General features: G+C 47.6%; 1 protein-coding gene across 1 annotated transcript; it reads right to left on the bottom strand.

Moving 5' to 3' along the window:
- Positions 1–2,603: 2,603 nt before the first annotated feature.
- On the bottom strand, positions 2,604–26,816 carry DUSP26 (dual specificity phosphatase 26; the record flags this gene model as incomplete). The annotated part of the gene is given in 3 exon segments (XM_073618229.1): positions 2,604–5,379; positions 6,911–7,122; positions 26,642–26,816. Coding segments are annotated over 3 exon segments (573 nt in total). The 3' UTR covers positions 2,604–5,185.
- Positions 26,817–27,149: the final 333 nt, after the last annotated feature.

Below are 27,149 nucleotides of genomic sequence, written 5' to 3'. Positions count from 1 at the left end.
CGTTCGGAATTCGGCGAACGACCAAACAGCCAATGTTCGAGTTGAACGTGGGTTCGACTCGAACACGAAGCTCATCCCTACTCATAACTAAGATCCTCCAGACCCTTTATTAGCTTTGTTGCCCTTCTTTGTAGTCGCTCCATTTCCAGTACATCCTTCCTGAGGACTGGTGCCCAGAACTGGACAGCATACTCCAGGTGCGGCCGGACCAGAGTCTTGTAGAGCGGGAGAATTATTGTTTTATCTCTGGAGTTGATCCCCTTTTTAATGCCAATATTCTGTTTGCTTTGTTAGCAGCAGCTTGGCATTGCATGTCATTGCTGAGCCTATCATCTACTAGGACCCCCAGGTCCTTTTCCATCCTAGATCCCCCCAGAGGTTCTCCCCCCAGTCTATAGATTGCATTCAGATTTTTACCACCCAAATGCATTATTTTACATTTTTCTACATTGAACCTCATTTGCCATGTAGTTGCCCCTCCCCCATTCATTTGTTCAGGTCTTTTTGCAAGGTTTCCACATCCTGCGGAGAAGTTATTGCCCTGCTTAGCTTAGTATCGTCTGCAAATACAGAGATTGAACTGTTTATCCCATCCTCCAGATCGTTTATGAACAAATTAAATAGGATTGGTCCCAGCACAGAACCCTGGGGAACCCCACTACCCACCCCTGACCATAATGGCTGCTGAAATACCAGGGAACAGTGAGTAATCTATACACAGACAGAGCGATCGTATGGGCAGTATTCATGGGGTACCTAGAGGTTCTGGGACACAGTGGTCTAGTACTGGCCGGATCGGATGTCTATTATGCTGCCAGATATGTTGGAGCTCATATCCTTTGAAGCTCATGTCCTTTGATGTCCTAGTAGTGACTATTTCTGTGCCAGTCACCTTTGAAACCAAGTGGAGCAAGCTGTGAATATCACTTTTATTCCTTATAAGGTGTTGAATAACGATATATACCGTAGCAGATTGCTGGATATCATCTTGGCACCCGCTGCGTCTGTGTGTTTAGAACCTACAGATACTTACCATTACCTGGGATTCGGGACTGGATGAGGACTTACTGTGGTTTTTTGTCTTGTTACAGGACTAACAGCGGGGCTCAATTTCATGAATGAGACTTTCCATCCACCCCCGGGTGCAGCCGTCTGTCAGATTGCATTTGCCCCCATAGTGGCTTTAAGGTGCAGCGCTCTCCTCTCAGCTGCTTGGGTGGATGTCTGAACCCCCATTGTTGAAGGAACTCTCTCTGCAGGTGTAGTCACCAGGGGTTTGTTTCATCTCTGTGAGGGGTTAGCAGAATAGCTGCACATTCTCAGCTCCTCGGGGAGGCAGTTCATAGGTCTAGGGGGTGAGGGAATTGGTGGGGTTTGTAGGGTTTTCTGTGAGGGAGGTGGGGGAGGAATAGGACTGGGAAGTGCTGTTTTTATATGTACTATTTTTGCAAATGATTAATAAATGTGAGGAGGTAGCCTTTTGGGTGTACACAATTTTTTTGTTTTTTCGTTTCTACCATAACCTAGATTGTCCCTTCCCATGACCAAGCTCCTCCATCCCCCATAACTGAGGTCTTCCATCCCCCCATAACTAAGCTCCTCCATCCCCCATAACCAAGCTCCTCCATCCCCCATAACTGAGGTCTTCCATCCCCCCATAACCAAGCTCCTCCATCCCCCATAACCGAGCTCCTCCATCCCCCATAACTGAGGTCTTTCATCCCCCATAACCAAGCTCCTCCATCCCCCATAACTGAGCTCCTCCATCCCCCATAACTGAGGTCTTCCATCCCCCATAACTGAGGTCTTCCATCCCCCCCATAACCAAGCTCCTCCATCCCCCATAACTGAGGTCTTCCATCCCCCCCATAACCAAGCTCCTCCATCCCCCATAACTGAGGTCTTCCATCCCCCCATAACCAAGCTCCTCCATCCCCCATAACTGAGGTCTTCCATCCCCCCCATAACCAAGCTCCTCCATCCCCCATAACCAAGCTCCTCCATCCCCCCATAACCAAGCTCCTCCATCCCCCATAACTGAGGTCTTTCATCCCCCATAACTGAGCTCCTCCATCCCCCATAACTGAGCTCCTCCATCCCCCATAACTGAGGTCTTCCATCCCCCCATAACCAAGCTCCTCCATCCCCCATTACCAAGCTCCTCCATCCCCCCATAACCGAGCTCCTCCATCCCCCATAACTGAGGTCTTTCATCCCCCATAACCAAGCTCCTCCATCCCCCATAACTGAGCTCCTCCATCCCCCATAACTGAGGTCTTCCATCCCCCCATAACCGAGCTCCTCCATCCCCCATAACTGAACACCCCCAGCCCCATAACTTAGGTCCTCCATCCCCCATAACTGAACTTCCCCAACCCCCATAACTGAGGTCCTCCAGCCCCCTTTTTAGCTTTGTTGCCCTTCTCTGGACTCTCTCCATTACCAGCACATCCTTCCTGAGGACTGGTGACCAGAACTGGATGGAATACTCTAGATGCGGATGGAATAGATTTTTATAAAGTAGTAGAATTATAGTGTAGCACCCTGGGGTTTAGACAGGGTTGCTAACTGTCAGAAACCATGAAATCAGACTGAGACAGAAGTATAGTTAAATCACACTTGTTTACTAATAAAAGTAAAAAGAACAAATGTAGCCAAAGTTCAGTAACCGGAACAGATGGTTAGCCAAGCCAGAAGTCAGGGATCAATGTAGTATAACAGCAAATACAGGATCTGGAGCCAGAAGGGATGTTAGCAAAGCCAGTCTTTAAACAGGAACGCAGAAGATGTTTCTTGTCATGTTGACCAAGGCGAAGGCAGACATCCTCTGGACTGGATGGCTTAAGTAGGCAGGACTGACGAGCAGGATATCATCAACAGCTGTGGAGAGCTGGCAATTAGCCGACAGCTAAGCGGCCAGCTCAGAGAAGGAAGGACTGAGCCCAGCCCTGACACTAACAAATTTAGTTTGCCAGGTAGTAATTGTCCTGGCTAATTGATAGAAGATACACTGATTCCTCCCTAAATGCTGGAATTACGCACCTTTTCTCTTCTGTCACTAGGTGGCACTGTGGCTGGTGACATTAGATTGACAGGGGCTTAGCAAGGTCAGATCATGAATGGATGGGGTGTCTCAGCCAATTGGCGGGGGTTTCTTTTAGTCCCTTGGCCTGCTGGGAGAGCCTATTTATCTGGAGTCAGGTGATTGGAGTTCTGTGCCACCTGGATGGCTGTCTGGGTGGACGTGTGTTATGTCGCCCCGGGTCGCCAGAAGCCTGAGGCTTATCTTGGGGACATCGGGCTGCTAGGCTGCCTGAGGCCTATCCAGGAGCAGGAGAAGCAGCATAGGGTTGGGACTGCAGGATTGGAATCCAAACGAGTTGAGAAGGTTCAGCCAACGGGGAACCAGTTGTGGTCGAAGGTAGGAGGAAGGAAGCTGTTGCCACTAAGGGACCATCCATCTTACTACCGGAGACTACTGTGAGTGAGCTGGAGCAAGTACCTGAGCGGTTTTCTCACCAGCCGGGGACAGTGAAGAAGTGGGAAAGCATCAGCAAGTGCCAAGCCAGGGACTCAGCAGGATAGCGGGGGTGACGCTTGAGGAGTATTTTGCGGGATAGCTGTGGAAGAGCTCAGGAGATCCGGTGATGACTGAGATCTCCAAAGTCTAGTGAGAGACCAGGAGCTCAGTGATTGAAGACCTACAGTGTGATACTGTGAGATAAGTAAAGGACTGTTCTGTGTTACCAGGAGTTATGTACAACTGTTGCAAGATTAGCTGCCATAGGAGACAGTAGTCCTACCTATACAGAAGTGTTATCTGGCTGGAGGCCTTCCACTGTATAGCTGTCTACCTACAGAAGTCTTGGAGCCTGCCAATTATTGCATCTACTCAAGGGTGTCCTGGCCATAACCAGCTCTCCCCCAGTTCTGTTAAGAGACAATAAATCTCTTGTTTGCATTCAAAAGTGACTGGCGCCCATCATTTCTTCTTGTATCTCACCCACCATGCCTGGTAACAAACTCTACAAGGAAGGATGTCAGCTTTCCCTAACTCTTGAGGTCACCATTAAGCCTCTGGGGCCCCCCGGGACCTTGCTACAATAGTTTTATGTCAACCCCCCTCATAGAATTACAGTTTTTATCTCAATCTCCCCCAAATAGAATTATAGTTTTATCTCTGGAGTAAATCCCATGTATAATGCATACTAAAATTCTGCTGGCCTTGCTTGCTGCAGCTTGGCATTGTCATCTACTAGGACCGTTAGATCTTTCTCCATCCAGGAATCCCCCAGAGGTTCTCCCCCTAGAGAGTATCTTGTATTTATATATTTCTTACTACTTTACATTTCTCTACATTGGACCTCATTTTCCAAATAGTTGCCCCCCCCCGTGATTATTATATTGAGGTCCTCTTGTAGAGTTTCTATATCCTGCTGTGAAGTGATTGTCCTCCTTAGCTTTGTATCCTCAGAAAACACTGAGACTTATTTATCCCATCCTCTATATCATTTATGGACAAGTTACACAGAATTGATCTCAGGACAGATCCTTGGGGGACACCCTGCTCACATCTCCAGACCAATCAAAAGAGACGTCATTAATCCCTACTCTCTGGACACGCCCTCCTATAACCTGGATTCTATCCAGGAACGTACAATCTCAACAATGCCAAGAGACCTCAGTTTTTGAATGAAATTGTGGAGACTCCTTTTGCCCAGAGCTGCATGAGACGGGAGAAGCATTTCCCCCAAAGAGGAAATATGTCAGTCCTCTATACTTTTTATATTGCTGTTATTATAGTTTCAGGTTCAGTTTTCAAAATAAATCGTCTTCATGGATTTGGGAGCTGCACACGGCACGCCCAGTCTGAGCCTTGGCTGGATTACGCTCTCTATACACTGAAGTCGGCCATACATTGGTAGACTTTCCTTCAAACATTTCTGCTTTAAGAGCTTTTTATAATCACAGATGTGAAATTGGCGTTTGTTGTTGATGACGTTGACAAGACAATTCATAGGAGCGGGATGGAACAATTTCTCAAACTCGTTTTTATCAGTGATTGTGATTTTCCTTCCAGAAAGTTCCTTCATTCCAGAATCAAATGTTTTTATGACATTCGGCATGAACATTTGCTGGAAAGTCTCCCGGTGTATGGCGGCCAGCTTCCTGTATTGAGTTTTATTTAGTGGTTTGGTCTCAGTTTGCTCTCCAGGTCCAATAACTGACGCAGAAATCCGCGGTTAGGGATGATTCCTCGCTTGTCCTTCACGGTGTTAATGGCTTCAACCAAAGTCATTCTTTGGTAGATCATTAGATAGGCGAGAACCAATGTGGCCGATCTGCTGACTCCTACCGCACAGTGCACCAGGATCTTCCCTACAGACAATCAGAATAGAGAATTAAAGTCTAACTCTGACCAAAATCAGACTTGACACACACTATATTACCAAAAGTATTGGGACGCCTGCCTTTACACACACACAAACTTTAATGGCATCCCAGTCTTAGTCCGTAGGGTTCAATATTGAGTTGGCTATAACAGCTTCAACTCTTCTGGGAAGGCCGTCCACAAGGTTTAGGAGGGTGTCTATAGGAATGTTTGACCATTCTTCCAGAAGAGCATTTGTGAGGTCAGGCACTGATGTTGGATGAGAAGGCCTGGCTCACAGTCTCTGCTCTAATTCATCCCAAAGTTGTCCTATCTGGTTGAGGTCAGGACTCTGTGCAGGCCAGTCAAGTTTCTTCACCCCAAACTCGCTTATCCATATCTTTTATGGACCTTGCTTTGTGCACTGGTCCAAATCATTTGGTGGAGGAGGGATTATGGTGTGGGGGGTGGGGGGATTATGGTGTGGGGGGTTGTTTTTCAGGGGCTGGGCTTGGCTCCTTAGTTCCAGTGAAGGGAACTCCTAAGGCGTCGGCATACCAAGACATTTTGGGCAATTTCATGCTCCCAACTTTGTGGGAACAGTTTGGGGACGGCCCCTTCCTGTTCTAACATGACTACGCACCAGTGCACAAAGCACTCTTTACACTCCTACTCATCGCTCTCCTCCCCTCATCGCTCTCCTCCCCTCATCGCTCTCCTCCCCTCATCGCTCTCCTCCCCTCATCGCTCTCTTCCCCTCATCGCTCTCTTCCCCTCATCGCTCTCTTCCCCTCATCGCTCTCCTCCCCTCATCGCTCTCCTACCCTCATCACTCTCCTCCCCTAATGTTCTCTACCCATACCACCATCACTCTCCTCCACATTGCTCTTTTTTCCATCTTTCTCCCCCCATCTCTCTCTCTGACTCTCTCTCTCTCTTTCTCTCTCTCTCTTTCTCTCTCTCTCTCTCTCTCTCTCTCTCTCTCTCTCTCCTCCTCCCCCACCTTCACCTATAGGTCAGTTTGGAGAAGCAGACATTGGAAGTGGTGGAGAGCTCCTACATTTTTCTTGCTCTGTAACTGGGAGTCACTTTGGGTGGGGGATTTGTGGAACTCAGCTCACCTTGGAGAGCTCTGGAAACTCTGGGTCCAGCTCCCCCGGCCCCTCCTATGTGTAAATCACCCTGTGTCCATTAGGGGCTCAGGGTGACCTCTTTGGGGGGAAAGCTTTGCTTTTTTGGGCTGAAGTTGGTTACAATTTACCACAGAGGTAACAAAAACATCACAGATGTACAGAAGAAAGTCTAGAGTCATAATGGGGGGATTTGCTAAAACTGGAGCACACAGAATCGGGCACAGCTCATCCATTCAGCTTCCAGGTTTTATTGTCAAGCTTAACTGAACAAGCTGAAGTTAGAAGCTGATTGGCTGTCATGCACAGCTGCACCAGATTCTGTGGGCTCCAGTCTTAGTAAACCCCCACCATGGATGTGGCCGGGGAACCCAGACATATAGGAAGTCTTCTCTAGGACTCGTCTCACCTCTCTCCTTGAGGGCGCGATGGATGAAATCGGCAGCTGCCTGGAAGTGAACGCTCATGTCGAAGATCGGGCTGTCCTGAGCATCAATCCCCATGTACAGAATGTTCATCCCGCGGTAGTATTCCTCTCCTCCTCTCCAGCGACTATGAGCCGCGTTCAGGATGTGAGTGATCCGCAGCTGGAGGAGTTCCCCTTTATTGGCCGCGATCTCCCTAAAGTCATAAGAAGGAGAAGCGGTAATTAGTGTTGTTTGTATTATCATATCATAGAAAGGAATCAGACTGCCAAAAGATAAGATTAAACCCCCGTTCACTTGACAGTTCCAGATCGCATGACAAGTCACACCCCATTGCTGTCAATGGAATTGTTCATACTGGTGGGAGGTGAAGGTGGGAGGAGATGGTGGGATGAGGTGACGGTGGGAGGAGATGGTGGGAGGAGATGTTGGGAGGTGATGGTGGGATGAGATTGTGGGAGGTGATAGTGGGGCATGATGGTGGGTTGAGATGTGGATGGTGGTAGGTGATGGTGGGAGGTGATGGTGGTAGGTAATGGTGGGAGGTAACGATGGGATGAGATGGTGGAATAAAATGGTGGGAGGAGATGGTGGGGGGAGATGGTGGTAGGTAATGGTGGGAGGTGATGATGGGATGAGATGGTGGGAGGTTATAATGAAAGGCGATTATAGGGTGTGATGATGGGATGACATGGTGGGAGGAGATGGTGGGTGGTGATGGTGGGATGAGAAGGTGGGAGGCGTGGTGGGAGGTAATGGTGGGAGGTGATGGTGGGATGAGAAGGTGGGAGGCGGTGGTGGGAGGTAATGGTGGGAGGAGATGGTGGGAGGTGATGGTGGGAGGCAGTGGTGGGAGGAGATGGTGGGATGAGATGGTGGGAGGTGATGGTGGGATGAGATGGTGGTAAGTAATGGTGGGAGGAGATGGTGGGAGGCAGTGGTGGGAGGTAATGGTGGGAGGAGATGGTGGGAGGTGATTGTGGGATGAGATGGTGGGAGGTGATGGTGGGATGAGATGGTGGTAAGTAATGGTGGGAGGAGATGGTGGGAGATGATGGTGGGATGAGATGGTGGTAGGAGATGGTGGGAGGTAATGGTGGGAGGAGATGGTTGGAGGTATTGGTGGGAGGTGATGGTGGGAGGTGATGATGGGATGAGATGGTGGGAGGTTATAATGGAAGGCGATTATAGGGTGTGATGATGGGATGACATGGTGGGAGGTAATGGTGGGAGGTGATGGTGGGAGGTGATGGTGGGAGGCGGTGGTGGGAGGTAATGGTGGGAGGAGATGGTGGGATGAGATGGTGGGAGGCGGTGGTGGGAGGTGATGGTGGGATGAGATAGTGGGAGGTGATGGTGGGATGAGATGGTGGTAAGTAATGGTGGGAGGAGATGGTGGGAGGTGGTGGTGGAGGGTAATGGTGGGAGGTAATGGTGGGAGGAGATGGTTGGAGGTATTGGTGGGAGGTGATGGTGGGAGGCGGTGGTGGGAAGTTATAATGGAAGGTGATTATAGGGTGTGATGATGGGATGTAATGGCGGAAGTGATTGATACTGGAAGATAATTATCATATGACTGGATTTCCTGTCTTATCTCCGGACCTCAGGATGGAGCCTCACATTTGCTCTCTGGGGATAAATCTCGTTACATTTTCTTTGCAATGGATGTTGATGGGAAATATTTTGCATTTAGAAGTCCCGGTGGGGACGGGAGAATGCCGGGGTCCGGTCACTTTACAGTCAAATACGTAATATCAATTCCAACTTCCAATATCAGAATATTCCATAAGGAAATAGCGATGTGCCAAATGCAGCAACCAATAGCAAGCCATCAGTATTCCAACAACAGATAGACTCAGTGTACTGAAACTTGAATAATATTGGTTACTGCGCCCCAAGTATTTCCTTTCCTTTCATTTTTCTCTATTCAGAATGTAATCATCATGTTGGAATACATACAATATTACGGAAAATTGTTTTCAGATACTTATCGTCAAGCATTTCCTTTGGGTTTGTATATGGATTACTGCCTGCATGAGGCATCTAGTCAATGGCTATTCTGCCCATCTGCAGCCTAAGAAAGAGGATAAGGCAGAGATCCATTCTCTAATGGAGTTGTATGCCAGACCAACCTTTAACGCTGATTGTAAAAGCATCCAAGATATTGGCTAGAGCCGGGGACACAGGAGATAAATCTTTTGCTGAGTAGACAAAACAAACTTTCTTCATATCCTCTCATATGTAGCATTCATGAATGATCTTGTAGCCTTCACCAAGATATGAACCACCTCGGAAGAAAATCCTTGCACTTTTAGTCCGGCCTATTCCATAGCCAGGCTAATAAAAGTAGTCTCACTGGATTGGGGTGCTGCCATTGACTTTAGCATAAAAGATCTCGTTTGTTAAGAAATGGGATTGGTAGTGCTGATGACATCTGGAGAAGCAGTGAAAGCCAAGGCCTCCTCAGCAGGTGGAAAGCACCTGTATGGCATGAACGTGTTCTGTCTGAATTTTCAGAAGCACCTTCATAATCAAGGGCACTGGAGGAAGACAAAGACCAGTGGAAAATCCAATGGCACTGTGAGCCCATCTTGTATCACTGAGTCTTCACCTTTGTACCTTGTTACAAATACCGGAAGCTGCACGTTCAGTGGGGTCCCCCTGAGAACTGTTGACTATTGCTGGAATTCCCCATAGAGGCATTACTGGCTGAGATACTCATTATTAGAAAATGATTTGCCTAATTGATCCACTATTGGATTCTGAAGATCCTGAAAGGCTCCAATGGCCTTCATCTGTCTCCTCAGATTATAGAGAGAGACTACCATCTGACGTCAGAATTATTATTATCTCCTGGCACGTCCCAAAAGAGGCACACTGGTGATGTCCAAAGTTCCAAAATCTTCTGATCCATAGACAGCCCATCCCATGACTGAGGAAGGCAAACTGAAATGTGGCCCAAGGCACCACTGGAATGGCCGGTGTAAAAGGTCCCAATGGGGACAATGCAATCCCTCACTGACATGCTGACTCCATGACTGTTTGTACACAAATTTTCTTTTTGGAAATTTTGCAATTTTAAAAAACCACTTGACTTATTCGGGTATCAAATACTATTCCAAGATCCTTCATCGATTGAGAAGAGGTTAACTGCATTCCCTGTTTGTTTATTAGCCGAACGAACTTAGAAAGGACTTCTAGGACAAGGTTGTGATGCTTTGCCAGTTCCAGGCTTGAATGTGCGACAATCAAAAATGTCATCCAAGTAGTGGTAGAGCCGTATCCCCAAAGATGAATTACCGCCACCACTGCCAACATAATCTTCAAAAAGATTCTCGGTGCTGTGCCAATACTAAAAATGACTGACGCCTGAACTAGAGGTGACATCCGGCCACCGGAGATCTCAGATGTCTGGTGTTCTGCACTGATCAGTACATGGGAGTATAAGTCAGCCAGGTCGACTGACACTAACCGGTCTTTCCACTGAACTGTCACCATGACAGACTCCATCTTAAACCTTTTGGTGTGTATGTACACATTCGATTTCTTCAAACCCAGATGGGCCGGGAAGCTCCTGAAGCCTTGGGTTCTAGAGAAAATGGGAAGAAAACTCCCAGATTCTGTTCTTCTGGTGTCTCCGGCACTATTCCATTTTATTTGTTATGCGTAATCTTTCAAGATTTTTTTTCTTCTTGATTTGTTGGTCATGAATGAAATGATTCGGTGGTTGAATTCTCTATTGTACTCTCACCTAACTGCCTTCCAGGCCCACCAGCCTGTGATGTTTGTAGCCCAAGCCCTCAGGAGGCTATCGTGGCTCCCACTGGAAGAGACTGGTTGAGCGCATCAAAGACTTTCCGCAGACAGCTGGCTCTGGACTTGATACCATGTAAAAAGAAACTCCGAGCCGCCTCCGCTGGGATCTGTTAAGTTTATAGCCTGGCCTAAAAGATTTGGCCTCCTGAGCCCCTCTGAAGTTCTACTGACTTCAGCAAAAAGATGGCGGCTTCCTTTTATTAGACTGCAGCCACAGTCCGGACTTTCCTCTTGTCACTCACTGAACTGCGTCGACCATCGTTTTACCAAATAATAACCTCCCATTATGGGGAATGTTACAGAAGGTATGTGTGGAAGCTCCATCCACCCTCCAGTGGTGGAACCACAAAGCTCTTATGGTTGATGACTGAATGCGTCAGCCCTCGTACTGGGTCTATTGAAGCCTCCACCAAAAGTCAACTTCTCCAGAACCATGACACACCCGGCAGGTTCCACTTCTGAACTAGAAGCCGTTCTTAATGCGTTAAACATCAAAGTTATTGTTGTTTCCGGGTGACAAGCTTTGAAATTTGCACACCCGTTTCCTTATCCATTGTCACTTGAGGCAATCCATGCAAATTAAAGGATAAGTTCACCTTACCCATATTCAGGGTGTAACATGTTATGAAAGGACCGGCCCCCGATCCGCCCTCCCCCGCTTTGACAGCCAGCGGGGGATCTTCTCCTCCTGCTAGTGGTCACAATTTAAAAAAAAAACTTCTGTTCTGTGAATGGAAAACTACAAGTCCCAGAAGTCTTAGCGGCTGTTGGCTTGTAGTTCTCAATGAAGTTCTCATTGATTCTTCCTGTCAGCATGTATCGGCTTGCAGGGGTCGCATGTATGTACAGGGGTCACCATTGTGACCAGGCTGTATGCTCCTCCTATTCAGGGGCCCCCCCACCCATACGCCTGGATATGAGAGCAGAGGCATGTAGATAAACCAATCCCTCCAAGTAGCCGCTGCAGGAGAGGAATGGAAGGCATTGGTTCCTCTACATGTCGCCGCCTCCCTATCCCTGTCCTGCTGCTCCGGGCCCCGGTGTGGTTCCCTAGCCCCCTCACCCCTCCCCCACAGTATTGCTGGGTTTTCCCCTCACACCTCCTGGGGCTGCTGCGGGGGATCTGTGAGGATAGAGAGCGTGGAAGGAGCTGCCCCATTCCTTGTCCTAATGAATAGAGTCAGTGATCCATATCGATCACAAATGTGTTTTTTTTTTTTTTTTTTACTCATTCATAGCTGAGGCATAGTAAGCGGTTTCCTATGCTTCAGTTTATGAATGAACGGGAAGCCTCTGTACAGAGCTATTCCTGTTCATTCATTCTGTGCTCGGTCCCTCTCTTTGTCTCAAAAGTGAGACATCGGGGATCTGTTTAGACCCCTCATATTTCACCAAAGCCCCCCAATGGGGGTCTTAAAAAAAATGTAAAAAATTATAAAACTTCAAATTGTAAAAAAATTATAAAAAAAAAACAAAACAACAGAATAAAAAACAACTAACACCAGTGGTGGAACTACCAGGGTCACAAAGGTCGCACTTGTGACTCGGCCCTGGAGTTCCGCCACCATGGGAGGGACCCCAAGACAGTAGGAAGGAGTAATATATGAAAAAATCCGCACAAGAGAAACCAAAAAAGACAAAAAATATATATAATATAATAAAAGGGAACTGCTGCCTCTACAAGTACACCCCCACCTAGGTGGAGTGCAATAGGATGATGATGGAGAATGTAGGTGTGGCGCTGTCTCTTCTAGTATTTATGTCTAAAATTACAAAAAACACAAAAAGTATTATACCCTCTGGCAGTCGTTTGCCAAATGCAATCTTAAAAACCAGGGGGTGTAATACAGTTTGGACACTTCACCCTAATCACTTAAACCTAATCTAGACCATTCAATAGAGGAGTAAGTAGGAAGGAGGCCCCCCGCGGGGCCGTAATAAAGGGCCCCATGAAGAGAGTAAAGGGCCCCGGGATCAGTGGGAAGAGGGAACAAGGGGGCCCTTCATGGTTTCTTGTATCGGGGCCCCTGAAGATTCTAGTTACACCTCTGGTAGGAGGAAGCAGATAGACTGACAGTCTGCAGGAGACCGGCATGGCGCCCCCATCTGCTGATCCCGGTGCAATGCTTTCCCGGCTCCTGCAACAAAATATAATTATTGCACATTTTTTTTTTACCTGCAAAAAGGAAAAAAATCGCATTTATTTATTTTAGTCAAAAGGAGAACTTATCCTTTAACCGCTTAACCACTTCCCGCCCGCCCTATAGCGGATTGACGTCCGGGAAGTGGTTCCGTTATCCTGACTGGGCGTCATATGACGTCCAGCAGGATAACATGCCGCAGCGCGCCCCCGGGGGCGTGCATCGCGGCGATCGGTGGAGCGGTGTGTCAGCCTGACACACCGCTACACCGATCTTTGTAAAGAGCCTCCGGCGGAGGCTCTTTACCACGTGATCAGCCGTGTCCAATCACGGCTGATCACGGTGTCAATGGGAAGAGCCGTTGATCGGCTCTTCCTCACTCGCGCCTGACAGACGCGAGTAGAGGAGAGCCGATCGGCGGCTCTCCTGGCAGGGGGGGTCTGATTGTTTATCAGCGCAGCCCCCCTCAGATCACCACACTGGACCACCAGGGAAGGGGCAACATGGATGGCCAGGTATGTACCCCATGGCCATCCACATGTGCCCAATCTGTGCCAATCAGTGCCCACAAATGGGCACTGATTGGCACCATTATGTCACTGATCTGCCCAGCAATGTTTTAGCAGTGCCACCTGTCATTGCCCATTGGTGCCACCTGTCAGTGCCCATCAGTGCCCACCTATCAGTGCCCATCAGTGCCACACATCAGTGCCACTTATAAGTACCCATCAGTGCCACCCATATGTACCAATCAATGCCACCTACAAGTGCCCATCAGTGCCGCCTATGAGTGCCCATCAGTGCCGCATACCAGTGCCACCTATCAGTGCCCATCAGTGCAGCCATATCAGTGCCCATCAGTGCCCACCTATCAGTGCCCATCAGTGCAGCCATATCAGTGCCCATCAGTGCCGCCTATGAGTGCCCATCAGTGCCACCTATCAGTGCCCATCAGTGCAGCCATATCAGTGCCCATCATTGAAGGAGAAAGCGTACTTATTTACAAAAAATTTTAACAGAAACAAAGAAAAACTTGTTTTTTTTTCGAAATTTTTGGTCTTTTTTTGTTTGTTACGCAAAAAATAAAAACCGCAGAGGTGATCAAATGCCACCAAAAGAAAGCTCTATTTGTGGGAACAAAATGATAAAAAATTTGTTTGGGTACAGTGTCACATGACCGCGCAATTGTCATTCAAATTGCGACAGCGCTGAAAGCTGAACATTGGCCTGGGCGGGAAGGTGTCTCAGTGCCCCCCGGTATTGAAGTGGTTAAGGACCGCCCCAAATACATTGACTGTTGCAAACCCTCGTTTTAAAAAACAAAAACAAACCTCCTCTTCTGGGGTCCCCCGGCGGCTCTCGCGGCTCCTCCCCACATCAGATAACCCCCTAGGAGAAGCGCCCCCGAGTCCATAGACACAGAATGCCGGATTTGCCCCTGGCGCCCGCATCATTGGATTTGATTGACAGCAGCAGGAGCCAATGGCCTCGCTGCTACCAATCTATCCAATCAGGAGCCGAGAACCCCGGGCAGAGGAAGAGCGCGTCTCCAGCGGGGGAATTCCAGGGCTCAGGTGAGTAAAACGGGGGGGAGGGGGCGGTCACTGCCAGGTGTTTTTTCACCTTAATGGATAGGATGCACTGAGGGTTTACAATCACCTACCTGTACGTGTTTCCTGTTGTCGGCTCTGGGGCGAGCAGGAGCCAATCAGTGGGTCCGACGATCGTTCGTAGGAGAGGCAGAACGGCGGTCTGTAAACAAGGGAGATCTGTGATTTCTGCTAATCAAGAACACAGATCTCTCTCTTCCTGCAGTCAGACCATCCCCCACACAATAAGCACCCCCTAGGGACACACTTAACCCTTTGATCGCCCCATGATGTTAACCCCTTCCCTGCCAGTGTCATTAGTACAGTGACAGTGCTTTTTTTTTTAGCACTGATCACTGTATTGGTCCCGAAAAAGTGCGCCCTTGGTGTCTGATTTGTCCGCCGCAATGTCGCAGTCCTGCTAAAAATCACTGATTGACGCCATTACTAGTAAAAATATTAATAAAGAAAAAGAAAATTCCATAAATCGATCCCATAGTTTGTAGACTTTCACACAAACCAATCATTATACACTTATTGGGATTGGTAGCAGAATATATATTGGAATAAATTGATGAAGAAATTAGATTTTTTAAATTTTTTTATTGAATATTTTATAGCATAAAGTAAAAAATATATTTATATTTTTTTTCTCAAAAATTGTCGCTCTTTTTTTGTTTATAGCGCAAAAAATAAAACCACAGAGATGATCAAATACCACCAAAAGAAAAAAATATATAAATTTTGTTTGTGTACAGCGTCGCACGACCGCGCATTACTCAGTGACAGCGACGCCAATAATGGCCTGGTCAAGAAGGGGGGGGGGGTAAATCTTCTGGGGCTGAAGTGGTTAATTTCCCTGCCACTGCAGACTGTATGCAAACCCAGCATGCATCCTGAGCTGGGCGGGGCATTTCCTATCATGTGGATATAAACGCACGTGAGCCGCCCCGTGCGGGAAACTGCAATCAACAGGTGGCCTGGAGCATGACCACTTCCCTGGGGGAGGGGCTAGGAAGGGGGCGGTCCTGGGGGTTCCAGAGGAGGAGCTAACCCATCGTCACGGGCCAGGAAACAGATATTTATTGGCTCTGTGTACTCAGCAGAGTTCATTTTATCTACAGAAATATTTTTGTCGACTAAAATATGACTAAAACTAAAATAATTCAGATGACTAAAAAAAAACCAACTAAAACTAAATGGAAATGGGTGATCTATAACTTCTATATCAGAGCGGATCGATCTGCGCCTGTAGTGAAGGATGAGCCCTTCATACCGGAAATAATCACATTTTATTCTATTATTACTCCCGGAAGAGAGAATCGGATTGGACATTCTAGAGAAACGTTGAAATAATGGATTACAATGTAACTAAACCCGATATTAGATTTTATCAGACTAAAATATAACGAAAACGAAATCCAAGTGTGACATGAAGAGGAAGGTTGGAATTCAATCGCTTCATTTTATATCTGAGTGTATAGCGCCACCTAGTGGGGTTCCCTTTTATTTCATTCTTTTCTTTCTCTATTCAGAATATAATCCTCATGTTGGAATATATAGAAGACGTTTTATGTATTTCTCCTTTATTTCCATGTGAAGATATACCCGGGGGGGGAGGGGACTGATGTGACTGTACAATATATATATATATAAAGTGCTGTATAATAAATAAAATAAATGAATACATTTGATTTTCGGGTATTTGCCGCCATCTAGTGGGATTTCACTGTATTGCATTCTTCTTTTTATTGGGTATGAAGAATTCTTGGAGAACATTGAGATCCGGGGGGTGTAATATGCAGAGCGATGGAAATCATCATTAACCCCTCGCCCTCCGAAAAATGTGCCCCCCTTCATGACCAGAGCGTTTTGTTTGCACTGCGTCTCTTTAACTGACAATTTCTTTTGGTGATATTTGATCATCTCTGTCGTTCTTATTTTTTGCGCTATAAACAAAAAAAAAAAACTATATTTTTTTCTTTCTGCTATAAAACATCAAATAAAAAAATGTTAAAAAACAAATTTCTTCATCAATTTATTCCAATATGAATTCTGCTACAAATCCCAATAATTGTATATTGATTGGTTTGTGTGAAAGTTATCACATCTGCAAACTATGGGATCGATTTATTGAATTTTTATTTATTGAATTTTTTTTAACTAGTAATGACGGTGATCAGCGATTTTTAGTGGGACTGCGACATTGTGGCGGACAGATCGAAGACGAAGTAACACTCTTTGTGGACCAATACAGTGATCAGTACTAAAAATATGCACTGTCACTGTACTAATGGCACTGGCTGGGGAGGGGTTAACATCAGGGGCGATCAAAGTGTTAAGTGTGCTCCTTGGGGGTGCTTACTAACTGTGTGGGGGAGGGGCTTTAACCCAGAAGCACGGATCTCTGTCTCTCCTGGAAAATGCCATTTGCCTGGCCATCATGCTGACCCTTTGGCATCACACTGAATCATCCCAAAACATTGAATGGGCTACACGTTACATATCACCGCACACGTTACATATCACCGCACACGTTACATATCACCGCACACATCACATATCACCGCACACATCACATATCACCGCACACGTCACATATCACCGCACACATCACATATCACCGCACACGTCACATATCACCGCACACATCACATATCACCGCACACATCACATATCACCGCACACGTCACATATCACCGCACACATCACATATCACCGCACACGTCACATATCACCGCACACGTCACATATCACCGCACACGTTACATATCAACACACACGTCACATATCACCGCACACGTCACATATCACCGCACACGTTACATATCACCGCACACGTTACATATCACCGCACACGTTACATATCACCGCACACGTCACATATCACCGCACACATCACATATCACCGCACACATCACATATCACCGCACACGTCACATATCACCGCACACGTCACATATCACCGCACACGTCACATATCACCGCACACATCACATATCACCGCACACGTCACATATCACCGCACACGTCACATATCACCGCACACGTTACATATCAACACACACGTCACATATCACCGCACACGTCACATATCACCGCACACGTCACATATCACCGCACACGTTACATATCACCGCACACGTCACATATCACCGCACACGTTACATATCACCGCACACGTTACATATCACCGCACACGTTACATATCACCGCACACGTCACATATCACCGCACACGTTACATATCACCGCACACGTTACATATCACCGCACACGTTACATATCACCGCACATGTTACATATCACCGCACACGTTACATATCACCGCACACGTCACATATCACCGCACACGTTACATATCACCGCACACGTTACATATCACCGCACACGTTACATATCACCGCACACGTCACATATCACCGCACACGTTACATATCAACACACACGTTACATATCACCGCACACGTTACATATCACCGCACACGTCACATATCACCGCACACGTTACATATCAACACACACGTCACATATCACCGCACACGTTACATATCACCGCACACGTCACATATCACCGCACACGTTACATATCAACACACACGTCACATATCACCGCACACGTTACATATCAACACACACATCACATATCACCGCACACGTTACATATCACCGCACACGTTACATATCACCGCACACGTTACATATCACCGCACACGTCACATATCACCGCACACGTTACATATCACCGCACACATCACATATCACCGCACACGTCACATATCACCGCACACATCACATATCACCGCACACGTTACATATCACCGCACACGTTACATATCACCGCACACGTTACATATCAACACACACGTCACATATCACCGCACACGTCACATATCACCGCACACGTTACATATCACCGCACACGTCACATATCACCGCACACGTTACATATCACCGCACACGTCACATATCACCGCACACGTCACATATCACCGCACACGTCACATATCACCGCACACGTTACATATCACCGCACACGTCACATATCACCGCACACGTTACATATCACCGCACACGTCACATATCACCGCACACGTCACATATCACCGCACACGTTACATATCACCGCACACGTCACATATCACCGCACACGTTACATATCACCGCACACGTCACATATCACCGCACACGTCACATATCACCGCACACGTCACATATCACCGCACACGTCACATATCACCGCACACGTTACATATCACCGCACACGTCACATATCACCGCACACGTTACATATCACCGCACACGTCACATATCACCGCACACGTTACATATCACCGCACACGTCACATATCACCGCACACGTTACATATCACCGCACACGTCACATATCACCGCACACGTTACATATCACCGCACACGTCACATATCACCGCACACGTTACATATCACCGCACACGTTACATATCACCGCACACGTCACATATCACCGCACACATCACATATCACCGCACACGTTACATATCACCGCACACGTCACATATCACCGCACACGTCACATATCACCGCACACGTTACATATCACCGCACACGTCACATATCACCGCACACGTTACATATCACCGCACACGTTACATATCACCGCACACGTCACATATCACCGCACACGTCACATATCACCGCACACGTCACATATCACCGCACACGTCACATATCACCGCACACGTCACATATCACCGCACACGTTACATATCACCGCACACGTCACATATCACCGCACACGTCACATATCACCGCACACGTCACATATCACCGCACACGTTACATATCACCGCACACGTCACATATCACCGCACACGTCACATATCACCGCACACGTTACATATCACCGCACACGTCACATATCACCGCACACGTTACATATCACCGCACACGTCACATATCACCGCACACGTCACATATCACCGCACACGTTACATATCACCGCACACGTCACATATCACCGCACACGTCACATATCACCGCACACGTCACATATCACCGCACACGTTACATATCACCGCACACGTCACATATCACCGCACACGTCACATATCACCGCACACGTCACATATCACCGCACACGTTACATATCACCGCACACGTCACATATCACCGCACACGTCACATATCACCGCACACGTCACATATCACCGCACACGTTACATATCACCGCACACGTTACATATCACCGCACACGTCACATATCACCGCACACGTTACATATCACCGCACACATCACATATCACCGCACACATCACATATCACCGCACACGTTACATATCACCGCACACGTCACATATCACCGCACACGTCACATATCACCGCACACGTTACATATCACCGCACACGTCACATATCACCGCACACGTTACATATCACCGCACACGTCACATATCACCGCACACGTTACATATCACCGCACACGTCACATATCACCGCACACGTTACATATCACCGCACACGTTACATATCAACACACACGTCACATATCACCGCACACGTTACATATCAACACACACATCACATATCACCGCACACGTTACATATCACTGCACACGTCACATATCACCGCACACATCACATATCAACACACACGTCACATATCACTGCACACGTCACATATCACCGCACACATCACATATCACCGCACACGTTACATATCACCGCACACGTCACATATCACCGCACACGTCACATATCACCGCACACATCACATATCACCGCACACGTTACATATCACCGCACACGTCACATATCACCGCACACGTTACATATCACCGCACACGTCACATATCACCGCACACGTTACATATCACCGCACACGTCACATATCACCGCACACGTCACATATCACCGCACACGTCACATATCACCGCACACGTTACATATCACTGCACACGTCACATATCACCGCACACGTCACATATCACCGCACACGTTACATATCACCGCACACGTCACATATCACCGCACACGTCACATATCACCGCACACGTCACATATCACCGCACACATCACATATCACCGCACACGTTACATATCACCGCACACATCACATATCACCGCACACGTTACATATCACCGCACACGTCACATATCACCGCACACGTCACATATCACCGCACACATCACATATCACCGCACACGTCACATATCACCGCACACGTCACATATCACCGCACACGTTACATATCACCGCACACGTCACATATCACCGCACACGTTACATATCAACACACACGTCACATATCACCGCACACGTCACATATCACCGCACACGTCACATATCACCGCACACGTTACATATCACCACACACGTCACATATCACCGCACACGTTACATATCACCGCACACGTTACATATCACCGCACACGTCACATATCACCGCACACGTTACATATCAACACACACGTCACATATCACCGCACACGTTACATATCACCGCACACGTCACATATCACCGCACACGTTACATATCACCACACACGTCACATATCACCGCACACGTTACATATCACCGCACACGTTACATATCACCGCACACGTCACATATCACCGCACACATCACATATCACCGCACACGTTACATATCACCGCACACGTCACATATCACCGCACACGTTACATATCAACACACACGTCAGATATCACCGCACACGTCACATATCACCGCACACGTCACATATCACCGCACACGTTACATATCAACACACACGTCACATATCACCGCACACGTTACATATCAACACACACGTCACATATCACCGCACACGTTACATATCAACACACACATCACATATCACCGCACACGTTACATATCACCGCACACGTTACATATCACCGCACACGTTACATATCACCGCACACGTCACATATCACCGCACACGTTACATATCACCGCACACATCACATATCACCGCACACGTCACATATCACCGCACACGTTACATATCACCGCACACGTTACATATCACCGCACACGTTACATATCACCGCACACGTTACATATCAACACACACGTCACATATCACCGCACACGTCACATATCACCGCACACGTTACATATCACCGCACACGTTACATATCACCGCACACGTCACATATCACCGCACACGTCACATATCACCGCACACGTCACATATCACCGCACACATCACATATCACCGCACACATCACATATCACCGCACACGTTACATATCACCGCACACGTTACATATCACCGCACACGTTACATATCACCGCACACGTTACATATCACCGCACACGTCACATATCACCGCACACGTTACATATCACCGCACACATCACATATCACCGCACACGTCACATATCACCGCACACGTCACATATCACCGCACACGTTACATATCACCGCACACGTCACATATCACCGCACACGTCACATATCACCGCACACGTTACATATCACCGCACACGTTACATATCACCGCACACGTTACATATCACCGCACACGTCACATATCACCGCACACGTTACATATCAACACACACGTCACATATCACCGCACACGTCACATATCACCGCACACGTTACATATCACCGCACACGTCACATATCACCGCACACGTTACATATCACCGCACACGTTACATATCAACACACACGTCACATATCACCGCACACGTCACATATCACCGCACACGTTACATATCACCGCACACGTCACATATCACCGCACACGTCACATATCACCGCACACGTCACATATCACCGCACACGTTACATATCACCGCACACGTTACATATCACCGCAAACTTCACATATCACCGCACACGTTACATATCACCGCACACGTTACATATCACCGCACACGTCACATATCACCGCACACGTCACATATCACCGCACACGTCACATATCACCGCACACGTCACATATCACCGCACACGTCACATATCACCGCACACGTTACATATCACCGCACACGTTACATATCACCGCACACATCACATATCACCGCACACGTCACATATCACCGCACACGTCACATATCACCGCACACGTTACATATCACCGCACACGTTACATATCACCGCACACGTTACATATCACCGCACACGTTACATATCACCGCACACGTCACATATCACCGCACACGTCACATATCACCGCACACGTCACATATCACCGCACACGTTACATATCACCGCACACGTCACATATCACCGCACACGTCACATATCACCGCACACGTCACATATCACCGCACACGTCACATATCACCGCACACGTCACATATCACCGCACACGTCACATATCACCGCACACGTCACATATCACCGCACACGTTACATATCACCGCACACGTCACATATCACCGCACACGTCACATATCACCGCACACGTCACATATCACCGCACACGTTACATATCACCGCACACGTCACATATCACCGCACACGTTACATATCACCGCACACGTCACATATCACCGCACACGTCACATATCACCGCACACGTCACATATCACCGCACACGTTACATATCACCGCACACGTCACATATCACCGCACACGTCACATATCACCGCACACGTCACATATCACCGCACACGTTACATATCAACGCACACGTCACATATCAACGCACACGTCACATATCACCGCACACGTCACATATCACCGCACACGTCACATATCACCGCACACATCACATATCACCGCACACGTCACATATCACCGCACACGTTACATATCACCGCACACGTCACATATCACCGCACACGTCACATATCACCGCACACGTCACATATCACCGCACACGTTACATATCACCGCACACGTCACATATCACCGCACACGTCACATATCACCGCACACGTTACATATCACCGCACACGTTACATATCACCGCACACGTCACATATCACCGCACACGTCACATATCACCGCACACGTCACATATCACCGCACACGTCACATATCACCGCACACGTTACATATCACCGCACACGTTACATATCAACACACACGTCACATATCACCGCACACGTCACATATCACCGCACACGTTACATATCACCGCACACGTTACATATCAACACACACGTTACATATCACAGCACACGTTACATATCACCGCACACGTTACATATCACCGCACACGTTACATATCACCGCACACGTCACATATCACCGCACACGTTACATATCACCGCACACGTTACATATCACCGCACACGTTACATATCACCGCACACGTTACATATCTGCTCACACGTTACATATCACCGCACACGTTACATATCACCGCACACGTTACATATCACAGCACACGTTACATATCACCGCACACGTTACATATCTGCTCACACGTTACATATCACCGCACACGTTACATATCACCGCACACGTTACATATCTGCTCACACGTTACATATCACCGCACGCGTTACATATCACCGCACACGTTACATATCACCGCACACGTCACATATCACCGCACACGTCACATATCACCGCACACGTTACATATCACCGCACACGTTACATATCAACACACACGTCACATATCACCGCACACATCACATATCACCGCACACGTTACATATCACCGCACACGTTACATATCACCGCACACATCACATATCACCGCACACGTCACATATCACCGCACACATCACATATCACCGCACACGTCACATATCACCGCACACGTTACATATCACCGCACACGTTACATATCACCGCACACGTTACATATCACCGCACACGTTACATATCAACACACACGTCACATATCACCGCACACATCACATATCACCGCACACGTTACATATCACCGCACACGTTACATATCACCGCACACGTTACATATCACCGCACACATCACATATCACCGCACACGTTACATATCACCGCACACGTCACATATCACCGCACACGTCACATATCACCGCACACATCACATATCACCGCACACGTCACATATCACCGCACACGTTACATATCACCGCACACGTCACATATCACCGCACACGTCACATATCACCGCACACGTTACATATCACCGCACACGTCACATATCACCGCACACGTTACATATCACCGCACACATCACATATCACCGCACACGTCACATATCACCGCACACGTTACATATCACCGCACACGTCACATATCACCGCACACGTCACATATCACCGCACACGTTACATATCACCGCACACGTTACATATCAACACACACGTCACATATCACCGCACACATCACATATCACCGCACACGTTACATATCACCGCACACGTCACATATCACCGCACACGTTACATATCAACACACACGTCACATATCACCGCACACGTCACATATCACCGCACACGTTACATATCACCGCACACGTTACATATCAACACACACGTTACATATCACAGCACACGTTACATATCACCGCACACGTTACATATCACCGCACACGTTACATATCACCGCACACATCACATATCACCGCACACGTTACATATCACCGCACACGTTACATATCTGCTCACACGTTACATATCACCGCACACGTTACATATCACCGCACACGTTACATATCACCGCACACGTTACATATCTGCTCACACGTTACATATCACCGCACACGTTACATATCACCGCACACGTTACATATCTGCTCACACGTTACATATCACCGCACACGTTACATATCACCGCACACGTTACATATCTGCTCACACGTTACATATCACCGCACACGTTACATATCACCGCACACGTTACATATCTGCTCACACGTTACATATCACCGCACACGTTACATATCACCGCACGCGTTACATATCACCGCACACGTTACATATCACCGCACACGTCACATATCACCGCACACGTCACATATCACCGCACACGTCACATATCACCGCACACGTCACATATCACCGCACACGTTACATATCAACACACACGTTACATATCACCGCACACGTCACATATCACCGCACACATCACATATCACCGCACACGTTACATATCACCGCACACGTCACATATCACCGCACACGTTACATATCAACACACACGTCACATATCACCGCACACATCACATATCACCGCACACGTTACATATCACCGCACACGTTACATATCACCGCACACGTTACATATCACCGCACACGTTACATATCACCGCACACGTCACATATCACCGCACACATCACATATCACCGCACACGTCACATATCACCGCACACGTTACATATCAACACACACGTCACATATCACCGCACACGTTACATATCACCGCACACGTTACATATCAACACACACGTTACATATCACAGCACACGTTACATATCACCGCACACGTTACATATCACCGCACACGTTACATATCACCGCACACGTTACATATCACCGCACACGTTACATATCTGCTCACACGTTACATATCACCGCACACGTTACATATCACCGCACACGTTACATATCACAGCACACGTTACATATCACCGCACACGTTACATATCTGCTCACACGTTACATATCACCGCACACGTTACATATCACCGCACACGTTACATATCTGCTCACACGTTACATATCACCGCACACGTTACATATCACCGCACGCGTTACATATCACCGCACACGTTACATATCACCGCACGCGTTACATATCTGCTCACACATTACATTTTACCGCACACGGCGTGTTGGGTATCTATGTACTCGGTGTGGCGTGTTGGGTATCTATGTACTCGGTGTGGCGTGTTGGGTATCTATGTACTCGGTGTGGCGTGTTGGGTATCTATGTACTCGGTGTGGCGTGTTGGGTATCTATGTACTCGGTGTGGCGTGTTGGGTATCTATGTACTCGGTGTAACCTCATCTTTCATATTTTACCATACCAAAGGGTAATCTATTGTGTTTGTGTGACCTAAAATTTCCTTTAGTGTACTTTGGGTTTCATAAACCGTTGGGCTAATATTGTGAGACATAAAAAAATGGAACTACCGCCATTTCATTCTCCAGGGCGTCTGCCTTCAGAAAAGATCTCATGGTTGGGGGTTTTATGCAATCTTCAGGCCTAAATGATTCTTTTAAACATGTGTGCAAAAATATGGCAACAATGGCTGTGGCAGTGAAAGGGTGGAAAGACTTACTGGTTTCCTAAGTAGAGTTTTGGCCAAACCTCATCGGCGTGGTTCCGGATCGTCTTCCCGGTGTAGAGAATCTTCTCCAGGTCATAAACACTCAGGATTGGGGGCTTGGACCTCCTCAATGGAGGCCGACTCAGGGATCCAAGGTGGGAGTACCGGGAGGACGCCATGACAGTTCCTGGGGGTGAGAAGTGATGGAGGAACATTATAGTCTGTTATACTGGAGGGGGAGGCAATAAGAATATTATATTCTGTTATACGTAATCCAAAGTAACATCACTCCAAGGGTCCCCAGGCATACACCTCACAAAGAGTAATGTTCCCTTAAAAGCCTTTTATCATGGGTGAGTCTGTCACAGTCTCCATTCATTCATCCATGTCTCCATCTATCCATCCATGTCTCCATCCATCCATGTCTCCATCCATCCATCCATGTCTCCATCCATCCATGTCTCCATCCATCCATGTCTCCATCCATCCATCCATGTCTCCATCCATCCATGTCCCCATT

This window comes from Aquarana catesbeiana, linkage group LG03, assembly GCF_042186555.1.
Source record: "Aquarana catesbeiana isolate 2022-GZ linkage group LG03, ASM4218655v1, whole genome shotgun sequence".
NCBI lineage: Eukaryota > Metazoa > Chordata > Amphibia > Anura > Ranidae > Aquarana > Aquarana catesbeiana.
This window is presented reverse-complemented; position numbering and strand designations above follow the sequence as displayed.